This window comes from Hemicordylus capensis, chromosome 1 (genome assembly GCF_027244095.1).
Source record: "Hemicordylus capensis ecotype Gifberg chromosome 1, rHemCap1.1.pri, whole genome shotgun sequence".
NCBI lineage: Eukaryota > Metazoa > Chordata > Lepidosauria > Squamata > Cordylidae > Hemicordylus > Hemicordylus capensis.
The window spans coordinates 98,706,661-98,728,234 of record NC_069657.1 but is presented as its reverse complement, the minus strand read 5'-3'; the positions used below and the strand labels follow the sequence as shown (position 1 = coordinate 98,728,234).

General features: G+C 43.2%; 1 protein-coding gene across 10 annotated transcripts in view; it reads left to right on the top strand.

Moving 5' to 3' along the window:
* The window catches only part of ANO1 (anoctamin 1), a 272,685-nt gene that overhangs the window by 203,361 nt on the left and 47,750 nt on the right, over positions 1-21,574 (top strand). For all 10 annotated transcript variants that reach the window (XM_053265870.1, XM_053265841.1, XM_053265879.1 and 7 more), the window contains 3 exons: positions 3,658-3,722; positions 6,451-6,585; positions 13,703-13,863. In XM_053265870.1, coding sequence (XP_053121845.1) covers positions 3,658-3,722; positions 6,451-6,585; positions 13,703-13,863 — 361 coding nt within the window. The remainder of the gene's footprint in view (positions 1-3,657; positions 3,723-6,450; positions 6,586-13,702; positions 13,864-21,574) is intronic.

Genomic DNA, 21,574 nt, shown 5'->3' with positions numbered 1-21,574 from the left:
GGCAGAAAGGAGGCGATTGGCTGACAGAGGGGAGAGTTCTGGAGTGGCAGGGAGTTTGATGGAAGGCTGGAACACAGTTTGACAGTTGGCTCGGGGCACTGTGAAGAGGCAGGGAGCTCGGAGGCTGGGGGCAGCTTTGGGAGCTGGACAGTTGGCTTGGGTGGCAGACAGTTGGCTGCACCATGTTGTGAAGCGGCAGGGAGCTCAGAGGCTGGCAGGTGAGTGGGCGACAGGCCCTGGCAGCGGCAGGGGGAAGCAAGGACTGCGAGACTGAGACAGAAAGACTGAGGAGAGAGAGAGAGAAAGACGGAGGACAGAGAGAGAGGGCTGTGGGGAGAGAAAGAGAGTTGGGGGAGAGGGAGAGAGAGAGTTGTGGGGAGAGAGAGTTGTGGGGAGAGAGAGTTGTGGGGAGAGGGAGAGTTGTGGGGAGAGTTGTGGGGAGAGGGGGAGAGAGAGTTGGGAGAGGGAGAGGGAGAGTTGTGGGGGGGGAGGGAGAGTGAGAGAGTAGTGGGGGGGAGAGAGAGAGAGTTGTGGGGGCGGAAAGAGCGAACCACAGGCTCAGTGCACAACTGCACAGATGCTCTGTGTGGGGTCAGTTAGTAAGACTTTAAATAATAAGTTATGAATCATGTCATCACTTCTAAAGTCCTGTACTGAATGTGGTGCAACATGAAGAGTTGTTTCTGTAGCTTCTACTGTCATAGTTTTAATTCAGCCAGTTCAAAACTGCACACTTGCAGCCATGCAGATCAGTTCTGCACTGGCTGCCTATTAGGGATGTGTGAATCGATTTGGGTACAAATTGATTTGTATCTGAATCTAGCTAATTTGGGTGATTTGGAGACAGAACAAATCGCCCCTGTGGTCCATTGGCTAGATTCGGGTACAAAACAAATTGCGCCAGATTCTATTTAAATTTTTTTGAGATTCAGATTCCTCCTATTAATACCACCAGATTCCCAGCTTTCATTAAAAAAGCTAAGCTCTAGCCTTTGTAGAAGTGGAGTTATGGAGAAAAATGTGTGGTCACTATTTTTCAAGTGTAAGGATTCTTTAGTATATAAAAGCTTTTCCTCAATGAATCCCTATGAGGATTCATTGCACACCTTCATTTCTTCTATTAATTTTGACTGTCTTTGGACAGTACCAACTACACCTCTCACCCGCAAGACAGTAGGCTACTACTTAGTTCTAGGAATTTTTTATTGTTTAGACTCTTTGGTATCTAATAACCTTTCCTCATTATTAATCCCTATGAGGATTATTTATTTATTTATTTATTTATTTATTTATTTATTTATTTATTTATAATATTTCTATACCACCCAAAACTTGTGTCTCTGGGCAGTTTACAATGAAAATGATTTAAAACATCAAATCAATTAACAAATAAAATCATTTAAAACATTAAAGAACATTTTAAACCCAATATTAAAATTTTTTAAACTATAAATCTAATGAAAACTCTGTGTGAATAAATGTGTCTTCAGTGCCTTTTAAAAAGTTGTCAGAGATAGAGAGGCTCTTATTTCAACAGGGAGCACATTCCAAAGTCCAGGGGCAGCAACAGAGAAGGCCCGTTCCCAAGTAGCCACCAAACGAGTTGTTGGCACCCGCAGACGAACCTCTCCAGATGATCTTAATAGGCAGTGGGGCTCATGGGAAAGAAGACCTTCTCTTTAAATGCCCAGGACCTAGGCTGTTCAAGGTTTTATAGGTAATAACCAGCGCCTTGTATTTTGCCCAGAAACGTATTAGCAGCCAGTGTAGTTCTTTTAACACAGGAGTAATATGGTCTCTCCTAGATGACCCAACCTGGCTGCTGCATTCTGGATCAACTGCAGATTCCGGACTACATAAAAAGGCAGCACCACATACAGCACATTGTAGTAATCCAGCCTAGAGGTTACCAGCATATGTACTACCATTTTGAGGTTGTTCATCTCAAGAAATGGACACAGCTTGCATATCAGGCGAAGCCGATAAAAAAACACCCCTGGCCACTGCCTCTAAACTCCTCAAAAATTCCTAAAATATAAAGTGAATACCCAGTGGCTTGCAGGTTGGGGGGTACTTGGCACATGGGATGCCACTAATTCCCCACCCCCACCTGAAGAGCTGTGGGGTCAAAATGAACAGAAGAAATGAAGGTGTGTAATGAACACACCTTTAGATTCTAAAATGAATCTAAACACTTCAAAAATTCCTTAAAATATTAACTGAGTACCCCAGTGTGGGGGTGGGGGTAGTTGTTACATGGCAGTTGACAGTTAGCACTATCCAAGGACAGTCAAAATGAACAGAATCCTGATAGGTATTCATTATGAGGAAAAGTTATTAGACACCAAAGAATCTAAAAACGTCAACATTCCTAAAAAATAAACTGAGTATCCCACTGCCTTGTTGCGGGGGGTGGGGGGTGGGGTGGATGGGTGGGTAGATGACAGTTGTCAGTTGGCACTGTCCAATGACAGTGAAAATGAACAGAAGAAATGAAAGTGTGCATTGAATCCTTATAGGGATTCATTATGAGGAAAAGTTATTATACACCACAGAATCCAAAGACTTGAAAAATAGCAACTGTACATTTTGCTCAATAACTCAACTTCTATGAGGGCTAGATTTTAGGGGGGTTTAAAATGAAAGCTGGGGATCCACATTAGGGTTAGGATAGGGTGACTTTGAATCCCCATTATTTCCTATGGCGGAAATATACAAAATCAGTAAAAACTAAACAAAATCATTAAACATCAACCAAGTACCCTACCACCATTATATTTAGGTGGTAGGTGGCACCCATGGGGACTTACCCACCATCTGAATTTGATGCCCCTAGGACCTTGATAAGTGGTATAAAACGATCTGAATCAAATTGAATTAAATGCAAATCAAATCTGGGGTGATTTGGGGGGACAGATTTGGACACAAAACAAATCAGGGGTGATTTGATTTGGGCATAAATCAAATAAAAAATATCAATCCATGCATATTCCTACCACCTATGGCATCAAAACCATGAACGTGAAAGGTATACAGATAAGCACAAGTAGGTTTATTCTCTCCTCCCACCACCACAAATCATTAGACTGGGACAAAAAGAAACACAATTTTAAAAAGTGAAATGTGTCTTGTTTTGCCAGCTGAATTTTCTCTGTTTTAATTTTATGAGTTTTTAACTAACAGTGATTTTTATTTTATTTGGCTAACATCCCAGTCAAAAAATAATTAAGGAAGAGCATTTTGTTCTACTTTTAGGTTCATTATGCATCTTAAATATAGAGATACAGTGTAGTTCAGTTTCTTCAAATCAGTTCCTTCTGGTTCACCCATACTAATAACTCATTCATCCTCCAACTCTATTAAAAGCCTTTCTGGTATATGCATTGCTACAAATCATAGCTTCAAGGCTTCATTCGCTTCCCCACATCCTTTATAGTCATTTATTAGTCCTCTTGTGAGATTAATACAAGAAGCTGTCAATGAGCCAAACCATCAAGTCTGTTCAATACTCATTGCAAATTGTTTGTGTTGGTGGATTAAAGATCATAAAACCTAAAGATAGTGACTACCAGAGGGCAGTGGGAACTTTGCAGTTAATGGGGAAGGAAGGAACTGCTTGCTTGCAGTTTTCCCTTTCATTTTAAATTTCTTTTACAGCTCCTGTGTGAAGAGTGGGCAAGCTATGGAGTCTTTTATAAGTACCAGCCAATTGACCTAGTGAGGTATGAAGCGTCTGAATCTTACTGGTATCTCATGTGCTAAATCCAGAATATTAAACTACCCTTTCATTCCAACTTTTTATCCATCTATATATGTGTGTGTGCATATAATAGTTATAGGACTGCCGTTATCTGGAGAATAATGCATAAAACTGCCTCTGTTCTTCATGATGATATATATGTTTTCAAAGTTATTTTAGGTATGAAAGGTTGTCTTTGGAAAACAAATGTACTTACATTTATATCCTGCTCTTCCTCCAAGGAACCCAGAGTGGTGTACATGGTTATAAGAGCCCCTGGTGGCGCAGTGGTAAAACTGCCGCCCTGTAACCAGAAGGTTACAAGTTCGATCCTGACCAGCGGCTCAAGGTTGACTCAGCCTTCCATCCTTCCGAGGTCGGTAAAATGAGTACCCAGAATGTTGGGGGCAATATGCTAAATCATTGTAAACCGCTTAGAGAGCTCCGGCTATAGAGTGGTATATAAATGTAAGTGCTATTGCTACTTATCCTCACAACAACCCTGTGAGGTAGGTTAAGCTGAAAGAGAAGTGTCTGGCCCAAAGTCACCCAGTGAGTTTCATGGCTGAATCGGGATTTGAACTCGGGTCTCCGTGGTCCTGGTTCAACCCTCTAACCACTATGCCATACATTTTTTAAAAAAACAGATCACCTGCAGACCTAGAGATAAATGAAATGGTCCAAAAAATGGGAATGGAACCCAGGATGCAAGTCCAGACTGCCATATCATTCTGGCTATGTCACACAACCGGAGGCTGGCAGGACGGGGGAGGCTGCGCTGAACTTACCTTCCCCTTAGATGATCTCCTTGCCCTCCCCACTGTTTCCTAGCTGTGCAGCTCAGCCACACACACAAACAGCTCTCCCGGGAGCCACACTGCTTTCTAGACACCAAGACAACGTGTCTTGGCCTCCAGACTACCACAATGCACCACATGATGAGTGTGGTGTACTGGAGGATTACCCTAGGAATCGGGCGCTCTACGTGCCCAACTCTCTGTATGCTTGGCCTGCATACGTGTTTTTGGTTGTGTGGAAACAGGAGGAAAAGCTACCAAAGTTTTCCTTCTACCTTGCTTCCACACAATCACTTGTGTCCAGGTTTTCCTCCTACTTTGCTTCCACAAAACCAAAAAATGGGAGCCCACACAGCTCCCAAACCCAGGTAGCACACAGTTTTTGATTGTGTGAATGACCTCCATGATGCATCTTCTGTCTGAGATAACTGGGCTATCAGCAGACACTGAGGCGCTTCACACGAGTAGTGTGAAGCACCTTACTGGGCTCTCCCCACAGACGATCAGGTCTGCAGCCCTCGGCGGCTGGATCGGCCACCCACATGACTACCAAGTGCAGGGACCGGGGGCCAGTTGACCCCCGGAAATCCCAGGATGTCCTGCACAAGTGTGTGGGGCATTCTGGGAGGGACCCCCGAACCCGGGAGGCTGCTTGTAGCCTCCCAGTTGGGGTCTACTCATGTGCACGCCACGTCGGCACACAAGCAGAAAAACATGGTCAATGGAGCACTCGTTCTTGTTTAAGGGGAGCAGGAATTAGGTGGGCTAAGCACCTTGGGACCACCGGGCTCACCTGCACGCCCGGTGATTCCAGTGATCACCAGGAAGATGGCTAGGCTCCCTTTCTGGTGATCATCAGAATAGCTTCACTGGCTATTACTAGCTTCACTGGTACTGGTACACCAGAAGAAGTGATAACTCAGCTCCACTACTGGCTAAGCAATGGAGGCAAATTTCAATGACTTCCCCTTCCACTATGGAAGCACTATGTGCCACATGGAAATTTGTCCCTGTGGTTGCACATGGATATATTTTCAGGTGACACAGAATGTTTTTGGGGCAAGGGAAGATCATTGAAACTCTCTCTCTCTCTCTCTCTCTCTCTCTCACACACACACACACACACACACACACACACACACACACACACGTGCAGCATTAGTCTGGAGCTTTTCAGAAGCACTGCTGCTTTTCCTGTTGCACTGGTACTTCATTAGTCAGGATGTCTTAAAACTCCACTATATCCCTTCAGTGATTTCTCAGGTGTGGCTACTTTGGGAAACCCTGCATGTGCCTTTTTGTTGTTGTTCTCTGCTGGCTCCACTATTCAAGTAACACACCATTCAAGTAACACAGCATTACTTACAAAATCGGCAATTGCAGCTGGATGAAAGAAACTATCCATTAGCTTTGACTTATTGAAAGCTTCACTGCAGGTTCAGCAAGTGATAGTATTTTTCTCTCTTAATTCCCACTTCATTCTTTTTAATTTTTGGCCAGACATCCCCAATATACAGCAAAGTCCCATTTCTCACATGCATTTGCACAAAATGAAGTAAGGCTTTGACCCTTAGAATCTGAGTTTCATTTATTACTCTTGTAATAGGGGAGTTGTACAGTAAAGAAAGGCCAGGAGTAAGTACACAATGATATCAAGATAGTTATAGAAACAGTAAGACAAAGCTGCTTGGGCTGGCAAGCCAGAGCAGATTACTTACTTGGTGCCACCAATCCAGGGTCAATTCCAAACAGCACGCAGAAAAGATTCCTCCAGTGGGGAATGCATTCCTACTAATCAACAGGACTTCTTTCCCCCTTCAAAGTCAGCTCTGCTCTGATTCATAAATTTAGCTCAGATATATTTTAAGTAATAGTAAACATTACATGGTATTTTTACTCTTCAATGTATTTCAGAAAGTACTTTGGTGAGAAGATTGGATTGTATTTTGCCTGGCTGGGAGTTTATACACAAATGCTTATCCCAGCTTCCATTGTGGGGATTATCGTGTTCCTTTATGGCTGTGCAACGGTGGATGAGAATATACCAAGGTAAACATACACATGCATATGTTCAGAGCTTTCTCTGTCTTTATTGGGAAGGGAAATGTTCATTGTGCTCCATGAGAAAGTCATGCTAGTTTTTTTTTTTTTTAAAGGGAAACCTTGGTTTAGGATTTCAGCCATAGAGGCTGTTCACACTTGCAGCCTAGCCCAGGCTAGGGCAGCCCAGCCTGGGCTAAACAGCGTGTATGAAACACCAGGATCAAGCCCAATCCCTGTTCTCTGCTGCCCCTGTGCCAAGCCCAAGTTTTTAACCTGGCTTTTAGCTGACATTAAGCAAATGGTTCACCTAACCTTGGCCAACAATCGTATGGGTGATTGCCACTAGCGATGTGCACGGAACCAGCAGGGGGCAGCTCAAAGGCAAAGGGGACATCTTTAAGGGCGCGGGAGGGTGCTCTTACCCTTCTCGCCACATTTCCCCCAACAGCACTACACGTTAAAAGGGTCCAGCGGGGTGGCAGCGTACCTCCCTGCCGCCCTGTTTTCTCATCGGACCAGAAGTGACAGGAAGTACCCAACATGCGTGTGCACATCAGGCATGTGTGCACACACATCACACACACCCAACATGCACATGAGAGAGTGTGATGTACGTGCACATGTGCATTGGATACTTCCTGTCACTTCCAGTCCAACGACGGGCCGGAATGTCTGCAACGGAGCGGTAGAAGGGCACACTGCCACCCCAGTGGAGCCTTTTAAAGTGTAGCGCCACTGGGGAAAATGTGGTGGGAGGGGTAAGAGTATCCACACACACCCCACCTTTGAACCAGCCAAACCGCCAGTCATTCAAAACTGTTCGGAGGCCCATAAAAGGGCGTCCGAACAAGTTTGTGCACATCCTAATTGCCGCAGGGTTAAATAGATTCCCCTCAGCCCACCGCCATTTCTGGCAGTGAGCCAGGGAAGGGAGTTCGTGTCCCAGGGCACCTTAGGATGTGGGGCGAGGGGAGTCCTCCCACTCCCAGCTCCTGCGGGCGCCATACCACTGTTTGTGTGGGCACATGGCAAAGGGGAAGGGCAGCCGCTGCTCATTTGCTGGGGAAGGCAGACAAGTTCCTGCCTTCCCTGCAGCTCACCCAGCAGCGGCCTCAATGTCGTGTGAAAGACCCCATAATCCTGTATTCTCCATAATACACAATTCAAGAATTCTGAGTTATCCCGACTATAACTCAGAATTATAGTTCTGAGTTATTGTTTTGATTGTTCCGAAGTTTCCATTACTGGTTAGCTGTAACAGATTTGTGCTCTACACCACCAGTCCTCTGCCATAGGTGTTGTTGTTTATACAGGTGTTTTACTGACATGAGATGTTGACGTGTGCAAGAAAAGGGGGGAAATAGGTACTTTTCAAATAGTTCCTTTCATAGAAACCGTAGATGGTTAGCACATAGTTAATGACAGTTAATTCATGAGATTCGAAGCACATATTCAGCTTCAGTTATGGTCATTTCCTTGTGAAATCAAAGGTACAAGAAAGGAGCTGCTCTCCTTGTGTGGGAAAAGGGTACTATCACTGTTGCACTAGGTTAGGTTATGCATAAAGAAAGCAGATTATTGATTTTTTCACCTTACTGGACTTTTGGTACATAACCATCTCTGGATTGTTGCTGTATATCTAAATCATACTATAAGTAACAGGGGACACTTGCAGGGGATAAGCTTGTTATTTGACAGTCATTGAGGTCATCCACACTATCAAAAACTATGTTCTACTCAGCTTTGGGTGCTGTGTGTGCTCCCAGTTTTTGGTTGTGGGGAAGCAAAGTAGGAGGAAAATCTGGGTAGAAACGATTGTGTGGAAGCAAGGTAGGAGGAAGACCTGGGTAGCTTTTCCTGCTACCTTGCTTCCACACAATCACTTCCACCCAGGTTTTCCTCTTACCTTGCTTCCACACGACCCAAAATTGGGCACAGACAGCTCCTAAACCTGGGTAGAACACAGTTTTTGATTGTGTGAATGACCTTGTGTGCTCTTTACATATGTGTTACTTTTCACACATGGCTAACGATGATTTATTTTTATTTATTATTTATTTAGCGTTTATTTATTTAGCATAGTTATATATCACCCCAAACTCACATCTCTGAGTGGTTTACAATAAAACCATACAACAAAAATATGATGAACTCATAATGCACATAAAAGATGAGCTTGTTTCTACTGGAAAATTATCAAATAGATTTGATAGTGGTATATTATGGGAGACTGGGCACATTTTTAAGAGCAGTCATTTTTTAATTAGCAATAGAAGTCATACCTATCTTTATATTTGTATATTATTATAATATTCACATTGCTTCTGCCAATAATATAAAGAATTAAGATAGGTAGACAGTACACTCATCTCTGACACAGTCGTATTTAGTTCAGTAAATACAGTTGCTGCTTTGAAATTCACCAAGTATAAGAGGCGGAAAGTTGATAAGGTGATACCTTTTATTGGCTTCACTTAATGATGAATTTGTGTAACTTGAAGTCGGTCTGCCTTGATAGCTTGCATACTCTGACACCAACGGATGTTGTTCCAGAAAAACATATCAGCTTACTTGTTTTCTATCTCTCAAGAGTCATGGTTCACTGTGGCTGCTTTTTAAAGCTTTCAGATATTTGATTGAAAATAGATCAATACAAGCTACAGGAAGCAGTAGGAAGCTAGTAATATATATTAGTCTAATTGCCACAGAAGTAACGCAATTGTAGTTTGTGGGAGATGTCTGTTTTTACTCAACTTTATTGCTTTCTTTTGGTATTTGGCTGAAGGAATTTATGTAGAACATCAGCATGAAATACTAAGTATTGAAAAGCTGACTCCTATGAATTGGAGAACTGAGCATGAGCTCAGTTGATAGATGTAAGCTTTTGGGAGAAGGATGAGACCATTTGTGTAAACTTTCTGTAGCTGGAGCTAGATTTCTATTAGCATCCGTTTCAAACACTGTTTTTGAGCTACTCTATAAAGGGACAGTTTGCAAAGTATGTTCAATTGCTCCACCAGATCATGTGGGGCGGAGCATGAATGTTCACATTTCCTCCCTACATGGTGTACTGTTCCACCACTTCATAATTGTACATGGGAACCACCCTCACACACACTTTAAATACTACCTTAAAGTTGTATTTAAATTATACAGTAATGAATAATTCAGATGTTTTACATACACACAGAAACTATGTGATGGAGGACATCGTTCCAGGAGGGAAAGGAGATATGTACATCCATGCTCTTTCCCTATATGATTTTTCAGGGCTAGTCAGACAGTCCAAATCTGTCATTCCCTAGAATGAAGTGGTAGACTGAGGTGGTAGAAATCTGGACTGTACCATTTCAGACTGAAGGTGGGGGTGTTTGAATGCTCCCCCATATAAAAAAATCCTGCATGGATAACACAGGAGAAAGAGAGCTTTGTTAAAGCTGTTGTGCTAGTTTATTGCTAACAGGGAGCATTTTATATGGGGGCACATTTAAAATGACCCATCAGCTTCAGACTGAAGTGGTACGGTCCAGAATTCTACACATACCCCATTTCATTCTGTGTAATGTATAGATCAGCTGTCAGTCTATGGTTCAGGTTTACATGTCATTTGGCATTTATTTAAAATAAATTTCACCAAATGAATTCATGTCCATTTACAAAAATAAAATTAAAACCACAATAGAATACAATAAAACAGCAACTATGCAGCAATAAAACCAAACACACACTGAGGCCATTAACACGAGCAGCCCAACTCAGACAAGGACAGCCCAGCCTAGGTTGGGCTGCTCGTGTGGAGCACCAGGATCAAGGCCAATCCCGGTGCTTCCACCCCCGATAGCCCAACTTTTAAGACTGGCCCTTAGCCTAGAGCGCCTGACTCACAAGGGAACCTGCTCGCGTGGTGCATTTTGGGATTCCTAGAGGCCGGGACTTATTTCCCCAGCCTTCGATGATCAGCAGTGCTCGGAGCAGTGTGGATCATGTGGGCATGCAGCACACTGAAGAGGAGCTCCTTGATCGTCTGGTGGGAAGGGAGGGCCACCCCTCCCTTCCCCTCCCACCCGCCCTACCCACCCCTCTCATGGTCGTGTGTACAAATTTACTAGGTCCTTAACATTTAACTATCTACATATAAAAATATAGAGAAACTGTTCACACAAGCCGCCCTATCCCTGGCTTGCACAGCCTTACTGGAGTAGACCTGCTCATGTGAAGAACCAGGATCGTGGCCAGTCCAGGCACTGACTCACTGGGTAGCCCAGGGTTTTTACACAGGCTTTTACCTGGGTAAAAGGGAGCAAGCGTACCCTTCTACCCAGGTGTCACCTAGCCCTGCTGGCCCCTCCTGCACCAAACACTTGCCCTGGCCTGTCTCAATTACCTCCCCATTCACATCACCAGCCTGCTCCTTCTCAGGCACCTCCCCACTTTCTAGTAAGTCGCCTGCCTCCTACTCCTCTCCAATGTCCTTGAGTGGGGGCATGACACCAGGTCCCTGGCCATGTGTCTGCTTGGGCAGCAGGCAGCCTGAGCAGATACAAAACTCAGACACAGAGCCTAGAGTGCCTGGCTGAAGGGGAATCTCTCAATGCACTGCACTCCTCTCTTGGTGCATTTAGGGATATGCTCGGGTGCATTTTCCTGGTCTCCAGAATGCCACACTCCCAGGAGCAGTGCAGACCATGTGGGCTCACAAGCCACGCAGCCCACAAAGAAAAGGAGATAGTCTAGGGCAGGGCTGCACAACTTTGGCCCTCCTGCAGATGTTGGCCTACAGCTCCCGTAATCCCTGGCTATTGGCCACTGTGGTTTGGGATTATGGGAGTTGTAGTCCAAAAACAGCTGGGAGGCCTAAGGTGAGCAGGCCTGGTCTAGGGGCAAGGAGTGCTCATGCCTTCCCTTCCCAACCCTCCCCACCCAGAGAAAAAGGTCATGTGAACGACCTTATTTACTGCGTTTTCCTTCCTTGTAGAGATGCCCGAAGTGGTGATTTCAAGGCATAGAACACAATAAAACAGTATCAAAAGCAGTATCAAATCAATACCTTAAAAATACCTCTGAAATGGCCTCACCATTGAAATGACTGCAAAAAACACTGGCTCTCTGGAGTTCCCTTTTGCCCAAGTAAGTAAGTAAGTAAGTAAGCGTGTACGAGCCCTTTCTCGTGTTCGCATGAGCTGGCCTGACGGCAGGCGGAGCAGAAGTCTGCAGAAACTCGCCTTGCCAGCAGATGATCCTGCTGCTGGGTCTGGGTATGTGGATTGTCCACCCAGACAAGGGTACGCTTGCTCCCTTTTACCCAGGTACAAGCCTGTGTAAAAACCCTGGGCTACCCAGTGAGGCAGTGCCTGGATTGGCCACAATCCTGGTTCTTCTGTTGCTGCCCCAGGCAGCATGGAGGTGTGGGGGTTGGGACATCATCCCGGCCCCCAGAAATCCCACAATGCACCACGCAAGTGCACAGTGCATTGTAGGGATCCCCCCAGCGACAGGAAGGCGCCCATCAGTGTTTCAGTGCCAGCTGAAAACAGCCAGCGCTGAAACACGGTCAAGTAAATAGGGTTAAAGGATCGCTCGTTCCCTCAACCTCATTAAAGGGCCTGGCTTCTTAGCCGGGTTGGCCACTGAGGCACTGCCAGAGCCACTCAGCTCCTGGTGGTTCCCAAAGACAGTCTAGCCCACGCTTAGCTGCCCTAGCCCAGTCTTGGCTGCTCATGAGAACACCTCTCTGTGTGTGCGTTTTTTAAAATGCAAATGAGAGAGCGTACCTTTGTTTCATTTATGATGAATCAGCACATCACACTTTACTTGTGATTACACATATTCCTGTTGCTTGACAGATATGACGGAAGAATCGTGTTCACTGTCGATAAGATTCATGCTAAAACAACTATTTTAATTCACTTGTGGTTGACATCTTTATTACTGAGCATTGCAGTTCAAGAAGAATGTTGACAGGAGAGAGTGCCGAGTGATAAAAGTCCAGAAGGCAAATAGTACAAAGAATTGTTTGCAAAACTGTTTATGTCTGGCCTAGATAAAAGGTTGAAAGGAGGAGATGCCATGCTTACAGCCTGGAAATTTTTTAAAAGATCTGAGAGTGAAGAAGAGGAATGTTTGGTCATCATGTCTACTGTGCACACAAAACAAAGAGAATTGTTTTAAAGGAACTCAGATCAGCATACATAAGATTATTCTCTTAAAACACAAAAAGACTTTGGCGTAGGTTGTGCTGGACGAAAGTGATTTCCCCAGTCATCTTGATGGTTGAGTTAGAATTTGAACCTAGGTTTCCCCAGTTCAATCCACTACACAACATGGGGAAGTTACAGGCATTTAAATATTCTCTTTCAGGGTAGGAAAACTAGGCTAAATGATCTAATGTTTTCTCCAACTCAGCTGGTATACAATTTTCTAAAAGAAGTGTGAAAGGTTGTCGGGTTTTGTTTCGTTTATGTTTTTCTAAGCCATTATTTATGAATTATAGTAAATGCCATTCTATCTGATCAGATAAAAACTAGAGATGTGCTGGCTACATTGGAACAATGATTTCTGCTATTTTAAATGCATATTTTAATTTATTGAAAGAAAGATGCCAGAGCTGAAGCCTGCCTAGAAATACTTTCCCCTGATCTCAGTTGCTGGGAGACGAGTTATGGTTACTTAGTAGTGTGGGAATTGCACTTTGCACATGCTCAGAGCACTTTCTATATATGGTTAAGGTATGGAACCTGGCATTGAAAACAGGTCTCTGAAGCTGTAGCTCAAATGTACACTTGATACTTTGTATCATGCTTAATTAAGGCTCCTCTTAAGGCGGTTTCATTACAAGCCTCCACCTTGCTCTCTATTCCTCAACCCCCAATGCTTATCTGAGCATATATTTGTTTCCTGTACGCGATATGAAAACAGGTACAAGTCAGGCTGGGACAAATTGCATTGAAGTTGCCTGTACTTCCTTGGCCAGATTATTTAATATAATTCCTGGGCGGGGGAGCAAATTCTAATGAGACACAGAGGTCAAGTACTGACATAATATGGGCAATTGCCACAAGGCAAAACCAAACTTGAACAAATGAATGAATTCACCTAACTGTTTTCATTTACTACTTTCCCTAAGCATGGAGATGTGTGACCAGAGAAACAATATCACCATGTGTCCCTTATGCGACAGAACATGCAGCTATTGGAAACTGAGTTCTGCTTGTGCCACAGCTCGAGCAAGCCATCTATTTGATAACCCAGCAACTGTGTTCTTCTCTGTCTTCATGGCTCTGTGGGGTAAGAAAATCTGTGTTACTTTACTTGTCAGGGGGTTTGGCTTAGGGTATTAAATTTGTTTACATGCAGAAGGAAACAAGCAGAAAGATAAATCAGTGTTTATACAATTCAACAGTTAATTATCTGTAGTCCCTTTTTTCTTCTCTCATAAAACTGTCAGTGTTATATTTATGTTGTGAACTGAAGGTTAAAATACAGAAAGCTGCTTGGATGAATATAAAATGAAGCATTTGTCATAAAACTGCTGCATGGCATGTATAGATAGCATTAAAGGGACTGCATAACTTGCCAACAAAATCTATTTGCAGACTTGGCTCCCAAATTAGACCATTGGAGAGGAGATTCATTGGGTTTTGGTTTTTGTTTTTAGAGTGGGGAAAATGTCTTCTCAGGACAAAGCAAGGCTGAAAAATGACTGAGCTTTTAGCTTCTAAGTGCATTAGTGTTATCAACAGGATGCAGTTTGTACCTCTCAAGGTGTCCTTTTATTTCTTAGGAACATCCCATATTTGCAAAGACCCTTCTGTTATCCAAGCATTAAACTGATGCTGGAGTTGAGAACCCTATGAGAAAGTATACTGAATAAAATCTGAAATCTAGCTTTGAAATATAAAAATAAATTAAGGTGTTTCTTCACATTAAGACTAGGGATTTCCGAATTCGTCGGCTAAACTCCCAGTAAAAAACTCGCGCTTGGCACGGGCTCAGCACCAGGATCGGGCTCGATTCCTTTGCTTCACATGCACAGCCTAGTCCAGGCTGGGCTGCCCTAGCCTGGGTTAGGCTGAGCATGTATAATACCCTTATAATGTGGTCAGGGCATTCACACATAGAATAGCGTGTAAGTCCTCCAATTTGAATTCATGTTGAATGCGGTTAATCTCTGGAATGTTTCCACAATATTTCTAGTAATTATTGCTTGGATGAGTTGCAGTAGTTATAGCCAGCTGATGCAGACAGGTAGTTTGGCTTGGAGATGTGTGACCTGTTACTTGATTACTTGATCATCTTGGTTGATGATCAAGCCAAAGGATCGATCATGACCTCCTAGCTAGGTCCAGGAGGTGCCTAATGTCTTCCTAAAAGAGATGGTGATCTCTCTCATCTTTAAAGAGGTAACTGTGAGACCAGTCCTTTAGACACCATTTCTATACTCAATGATTTGTCCAAATATTGTCTAGAGCAAATCTCTCCTTTTTAGATAGTGGCTCCAGTTCCACACATTCCTGGATATTACTGGTTTTCTGGATGCATTTCAATATGACTTCAAACCTGATTTTGAGAATGGAATTGCTTTGCTTGTTCTTGCGGACAACTTATGCTGAGAGATAGATACGAAAAATATATGAGAGAGAAGAGATCTTTCAGATCCCCATGGCTTTTGATACCATTGACTTTGATATTCTTCCCTTTGGGATGGGATTTGTACTGCACTCTGATATTTAATTTCATTGGAAAATTTCAGAAAGTGGTGCTGGAAAAGTACAACTTTGCCCATTGGGTTCTGTGGGGCTATTCTGCCCATCATGCTATTTATCATCTACAAGAGATTGCTGAGTGAAGTCATAATGCTTTTTGTGTTGAAATGTCATCAGTGTGCCGATGATACCATTTTTCCTTTTAAGTGCAGCAATGGGTGTCCTGAACAGGTGTATCAAGTCACTAATGGGGCAGATGAGAACTAATAAACTGGAGATACAGACAAGGCAGAATTATTCTTGGTAGTTGATCTATTGGTCTGTGAAGTAGGATTGGATTGGAATTGAATGGGACAGCACACTTGAGTACAGAACTATTAAATTCAGCTTTGTGTATGGATGCACAAATGTATAGTATTGTAGAATTTTTTATTAAATAGTATGTAGCAATTTCAGTTGGTGTAGCAGTGGAAAGAGATTATCATGCAACAGTCATTCATGCTTTGGTAATGTTCAGAACTGATTGCTGCAATATGTTATCTGTGAACTGCCTTTGGAATCTACCACTGGCCCAGAATAGGATAGTCAGATTGTTGGTGGAGTTGCCTCAAGGAGATATTTCCCCTCTGTGTAAATATCTTCACCGGCTTCTAGTTTGTTTCTGGGCAGAATTCAAAGTGCTATAAAGCTCTAAACAGTCTGGAACCAGGGGATTCATCTTCTCCCAAATGAATTGCCTGCTCTCAGATGAACCTGCCTATTAGCGAAGATTTTTGTCTAATACCTTTCTCCTTGTGTCCCAGCCTTCAGAAGTTAGGCAGATAGCTAGGGAAGAGAGAATGTTTTATGGTGTGCAATTTCTTCTCCAGACACATTTGCCAGATGTTATCATTATTATCTGTTAGATGCCAGGCTGAATCCATAGTGTTTATCTGTGCTTTGAACAACTTTTGATTACTTTAATCTGTTTTTTAATGTTGTTTTAGTGCTGATTTGTTTCTTATTTTTTGGCTTCTGTGGTTTTGGGTTTAAAAAAAAAGATTTATGTTATTGTTTTAACTGAATTAGAATGTTACTAGAGGTTTATTATTATTATTATTATTTATTCGATTTCTATACCATCCTTCCAGAAATGGCTCAGGGCAGTTTACACAGAGAAATAATAAATAGCAGATAACCAGTGTCACGGTGCTTTAAATTAATAAATAATGTGCGCAGTCCTATCCAGGAGGAAGAGGGGAAAACATAAACATTAATTGTGTACGCGCGTGCACAAACACACACACACACAGATAGGCTGCCCATGTATCACCTGTATTGCACATACAAACCATACAGATTGTGTGTGTACAACTCACGTTGCACATTATCATGTGGCTAGTATGCAAAGAAATGTACTTGGTGTTTTGCACATGCACTGGGAGTTTCAGACACCATTCCCACTGCACCCCCTGTTTTGTATCCCTTATAAAGCTGCTCTTGAAGATTGTGGGACTCTCCAGAGTAGCATTCAGTGCAAGGTGAGGGGAGACTGCTGGAAGTAAAAACAGCACAAACACCCTTCCCTGTGCAAATGCCCATGGGCCTCTTTGCATCCCACCCAATATGAGTGGTAGGAGACATAAGTGCTTGCTCCTCCATGACAGCACAGAACCCACAGATCGACAGTGTTCAAGCTGTCATATAAGAGGCATATAAAAGGTAGGTAACAGTCTAATGATCTGCATGTAGAACAAACCAAAAAAAAAGAAACTGCTGAAATGCAGTTTCAGTTGCAGGAGGTGCAACTTACCTGGCCGATCACTTGCAACAGTGATTCTTACCAGTCCCCACTCCACCTCCTATATGGACTTTGTGCCATTTTTAATATATTATTTCTAAATTGTGTGTTATTTTTAAAATAGTGGCCAAATTCCATACTTCTGCCCTGGTAGTATGCGAGAGGGGTGATTTTCTTCACTCTCCTGCTGACTCCTGAAAATATGTTCCTGAGGGCTGCATGACCCCTGGGGACATATTTTTGAGAGTCAGTAGACTTCAGAGGGAAAGGGAGATTGACAAAAATCAGCTACTGTTTTTCTTTTAGTGTTATATGTTATTTTTAAATTTTAGGTAGCTGCCTGTGACATAGAAAACCTTTTCTTTCTTTTTTTGACAAATTATACCTCTTGATATGAGGAATAAAGTTCAAGATTCTGTTTCCTCAGCTATATAGGGAATCCTTTTTTCCTTATAGCAATACATTTCAGTTGAGATAACCTCTGTAAGTGTTCAGAACCTGTATTTTTTGACTCAGTCATTCTCTTCAATAAGTTCCAGTGCCAACACATATTTACTTAACTATTTGAGGGATATAGGGTGCAGGCTGGATGTGTGTATGCATGCTCACATGCATGCATGTGTAGAAATAACTGGCTGAAATGCAAACCTATTGAGTTTAGATTAAACTTTTTAGTGCTGTCAGCTGTGGAAACCGAAGAAGGAAGGAAGGCAAATCAGAGCAAAACAACTTATGCCACAGAGATGAATGATTTAGTATCATGTAGAATGGCTTGTCATATTACATGTATTGAGGAATGTGATATATAACCCAAAGCAGAGTGTCTTGTCAAGGACTTTAAATAGTTTTATTCTGTCATGTAAGTGTTCATATATCTGTTTTCTCCTTTTCACCAGCCCTTTTTCCTGTATTCGTACAGGTCCCAGTCTGGTCTCTGACTATTCAATTGTATGAGGCACTAAGAGCAACTCTTCCCCTCACCAGGGTCGGTTATTTCCTAATATGTAGATCAAAACAGTCCTATAGACCCTGTTTTCATGAATACAGGATGTACTAGTATTCCTAGGAGCACCTGAAGGACTCCCAGGGGTTACTGAGAGCCTTCTTGCCTCCCTACTCTGCAGCCAAGCTATTTGTTCCCCATCTGAGGATCGCCACCTTGAAGCCAACATGTCTTTAGCAGTGAGTCCACTTGTTACCAGAATTTCCCTGAGGTGCTGGCTAGACACCTCAACCATGCTTTTGGCTTGAAGTGGGGAAATTGGCTTGGCTTGGGAAGCAGTTTGGCTTCAGTATCAATTTGAGTAAGTTGTGGTATCTTGGAAAAGCTGAGGAGACAAAAATACAGTTCAACAAATTTTATTAAGGGTATATGAAGGTACAGAAGAGCTGGTCTTGTGGTAGCAGGCATGACTTGTCCCCTTAGCTAAGCAAGGTCTGCCCTGGTTGCATATGATGGGAGACTTGATGTGTGAGCACTATAAGGTAGTCCCCTTAAGGGATGCAGCTGCTCTGGGAAGAGCAGAAGGTTCCAAGTTCCCTCCTTGGCATTTCCAAGATAGGGCTGAGAGAGATTCCTGCCTGCAACCTTGGAGAAGCCGCTGCTCGTCTGTGTAGGCAATACTGAGCTAGATAGACCTATGGTCTAACTCAGTATGTGGCAGCATCCTATGTTTCTAAAGGTTCAATTAGACAAGGCAATAAATCTTAGCTGATGTGGCTAGCAATAATTTAGCTTGAGATTCTAATTAGAGATCGGTCAGCTTGGCTAAAGTGCTTAGACCAGAGCCTGGCTTAAGGCTTGCCATGGAAAGTGCTTAAGAGCAGGGAGGCTGGAGGTGGGGGCTTAGAAGAGCAAGAGATTAGTTTACCTATCCCCCCTGGCTTAGGTTGGTGTGTTCATTGCAAGGAGGCCTTCTCTCGGGGGATCAGTTAGGAAAAGTGAAGAAGAGGAGCAAGGATTGGAGGGGCTACAGCTCGTGTGTATGAGAGTCCATAGTAGGAGAGTGATTCAAGCAGAATCCGAGGCCATGTGCTTTGGCTAGAGGTAGATATACCTTGAAACATAACCTGAGGCAGTTTCCAAGCCATTTTGCTTACCCGGAAGGTGGCAGATTCTGTGCAAGACAAATAATTCTATTGCCACTCGAACTTAAATCAATCTGAGGGTAGCTTGCCCAACAAAGGCATGGGTAAATTTATGTAAATGTACATGTTGAGTAGAACTGCTAGGCTGACTACCTCAAGGACAGGATGCCTCCCTTCAGGTGTCTAGATTACACACCTCCGATTCTGATGTGCTCATTTCCCTGAGTTCTTGCCAGCTAATTTGTTGATTTAAAATGGGTTAAGAAATGCACCGATTATCTATGTGCCTCTCAAGGAGTGCTGCACTGTTATTTCATGTGAAAAGAAGGATTCCTTTCTTGATTAATTCACCTTTTGAAATGGGGTCTGCTCACTGGCTGTGGCCTTCTCTCTGAAAGAGGGGTGGGGGTGTCCCATCTAGTCTTTGCTTTTCTGAACTTGGGCTATATTGCCTCACCCTTTGCTCAGACTTAGTGACCAGCTGTGAGTTTTGCCAATCATAGGCAGGTACAAAGTTCACCGTGGGGACTGTGATCCTGCAGTCTCGGGCTGTATAGCCTTCCCATGTAGTATAAGTGGTGGGGTACTCTCTGGGCTACTCCAAAATTGAACTGCCAGCCTGGCAACACACTGCAGAAGGGGAGGAAGGAGACCTTCCCCTTCTGTTTCTGATTGGCTGGCTACATGCTGAAACTCAGCATACCTCTCACCTCAGCCTGACTGTCAGGTTTCAGAAAATTAGCACTGAGTAAACTTGTCCCATTAATTTCAGCAAGACTGGTTATGAGAAGAACTGCTATGTGGATGTGAGCTAGTGACTATAGGTGTGTGTGTGACACACACACACACACACACACAGGCTATTGCAGTCACTGGCTTACATCCAGATTAAGTTACTCATAAGTACTCCCATGAGTACCTTTGTTACTCCCTTGAGTAACTTAGTCTAGATATAAACCACTGACTGGAGTGACCTGTCTTCCTAACTTTAACATTAAATTTAAATGTTAAACACACACATAAACACAATCTCTATGGGCACCTGATCTGAAGGTTTGGGATAGAAGGGGTACACTTGGTTTAAAAAAAAAAGGTTGGAAACCCCTGCACTAATACATACTATGGTACTTTCCAAAATATGCTATTCAAAAGGCTGTTACCCTTTTGGAATATTTTACTTTGATGTCGCTATGTGGGCAGCTGACATGCTGCCATGTCATCACTGACTTTTACAAACCAAGAGAGACACACAAATTCTAGGAATGGTCAGGAGGTGTAATTGGATAAGGAACACCAAAAGGGGAAATGGTTCTCTGAAATCTACCTTGGACCACGGAGAAGTTGCTAATCTGGCTACTGGATTCAGACTAAAACTGTGCAGTTATATTGGTCTCACAGACACATGAAAACAACGTGTCCTCCTGTCAGGCATTGTTGGAGGGAGTTCCAACAGAACAGCAGGGAGCCTGCAATAAACTGAAACTGACAGAAGTTCCCCAGAACTCTGTGGATTCTGACATGTCTATCAGGTCAGACCTGCTCCTGCTTCCTCCTAGGGATGTGAGAACTGGTTCTAGATAGAACCACACCAGTCCGACAGTTCTAGGTAGAACCTGAACTTTAAAATAAAAATTAGAACCAGTTCTAGGTCAAACTGGGCCAAGCCCAGTTCTAATAGAGCTGGTTCTAACTGGCTCGAGTGGCTCAAGCCTCCATTTTGTGTAAGAAAGAGATTGTCATCCATTTTGTGACATTTGTGTCACTTGGAGCGATTGGCTGTGCTGCATATCCCGTTTGGCCAGATGTGTCTGGCCCTTTGAGTGGTTTTGAAAACTCAGGGACACCTGTCACCCCCATTGTCCAGGAAGGAGGGACAAGGGGGGGTGCTCCAAGCACGGTTATTTAAAGTATATTTAAAGATCACCTAGTGGCTTGGAATCTCTCTCTGTCCCTCCTGCTCATGTCTGTTGCTGCTGCTCTGCCTGCTGCCTAGGAGAGTCTGAGTAGCTGCTGCTGCTGCTGCTGCTGCTGCTGCTGCTGCTGCTGCTGCTGCTGCTGCTGCTGCTGCTTTGGTTGCCTTGCCTTGCAGTCTTTCCCACCCACCTCACTATTTTTAAAAAAATCACAATATTTAAGTATTGTAATTACAGGCTGGCTGTGATTTTTACCCCCTTTTCTGGGTGCCTTACTTTTAAAAAGGATTTTAAGAATTCATTTATTTTTTAAAATTTAAATGATTTTTTAAAGCAGCGGCCCAGACAGGTATCTGCTTCCATCCAATTTTTCTTTTGGAAACATGCTGCCTGTCTGGGCCTCTTTGTTAAAAAAAAAATAATTAATAATACTTAAGTATTTTATTTCCTGGCTGACTGCAAAGTGGTTTTTAAAAAACTGTGTGTAGTGAGTAAGTGAATGGTGAGGCCCT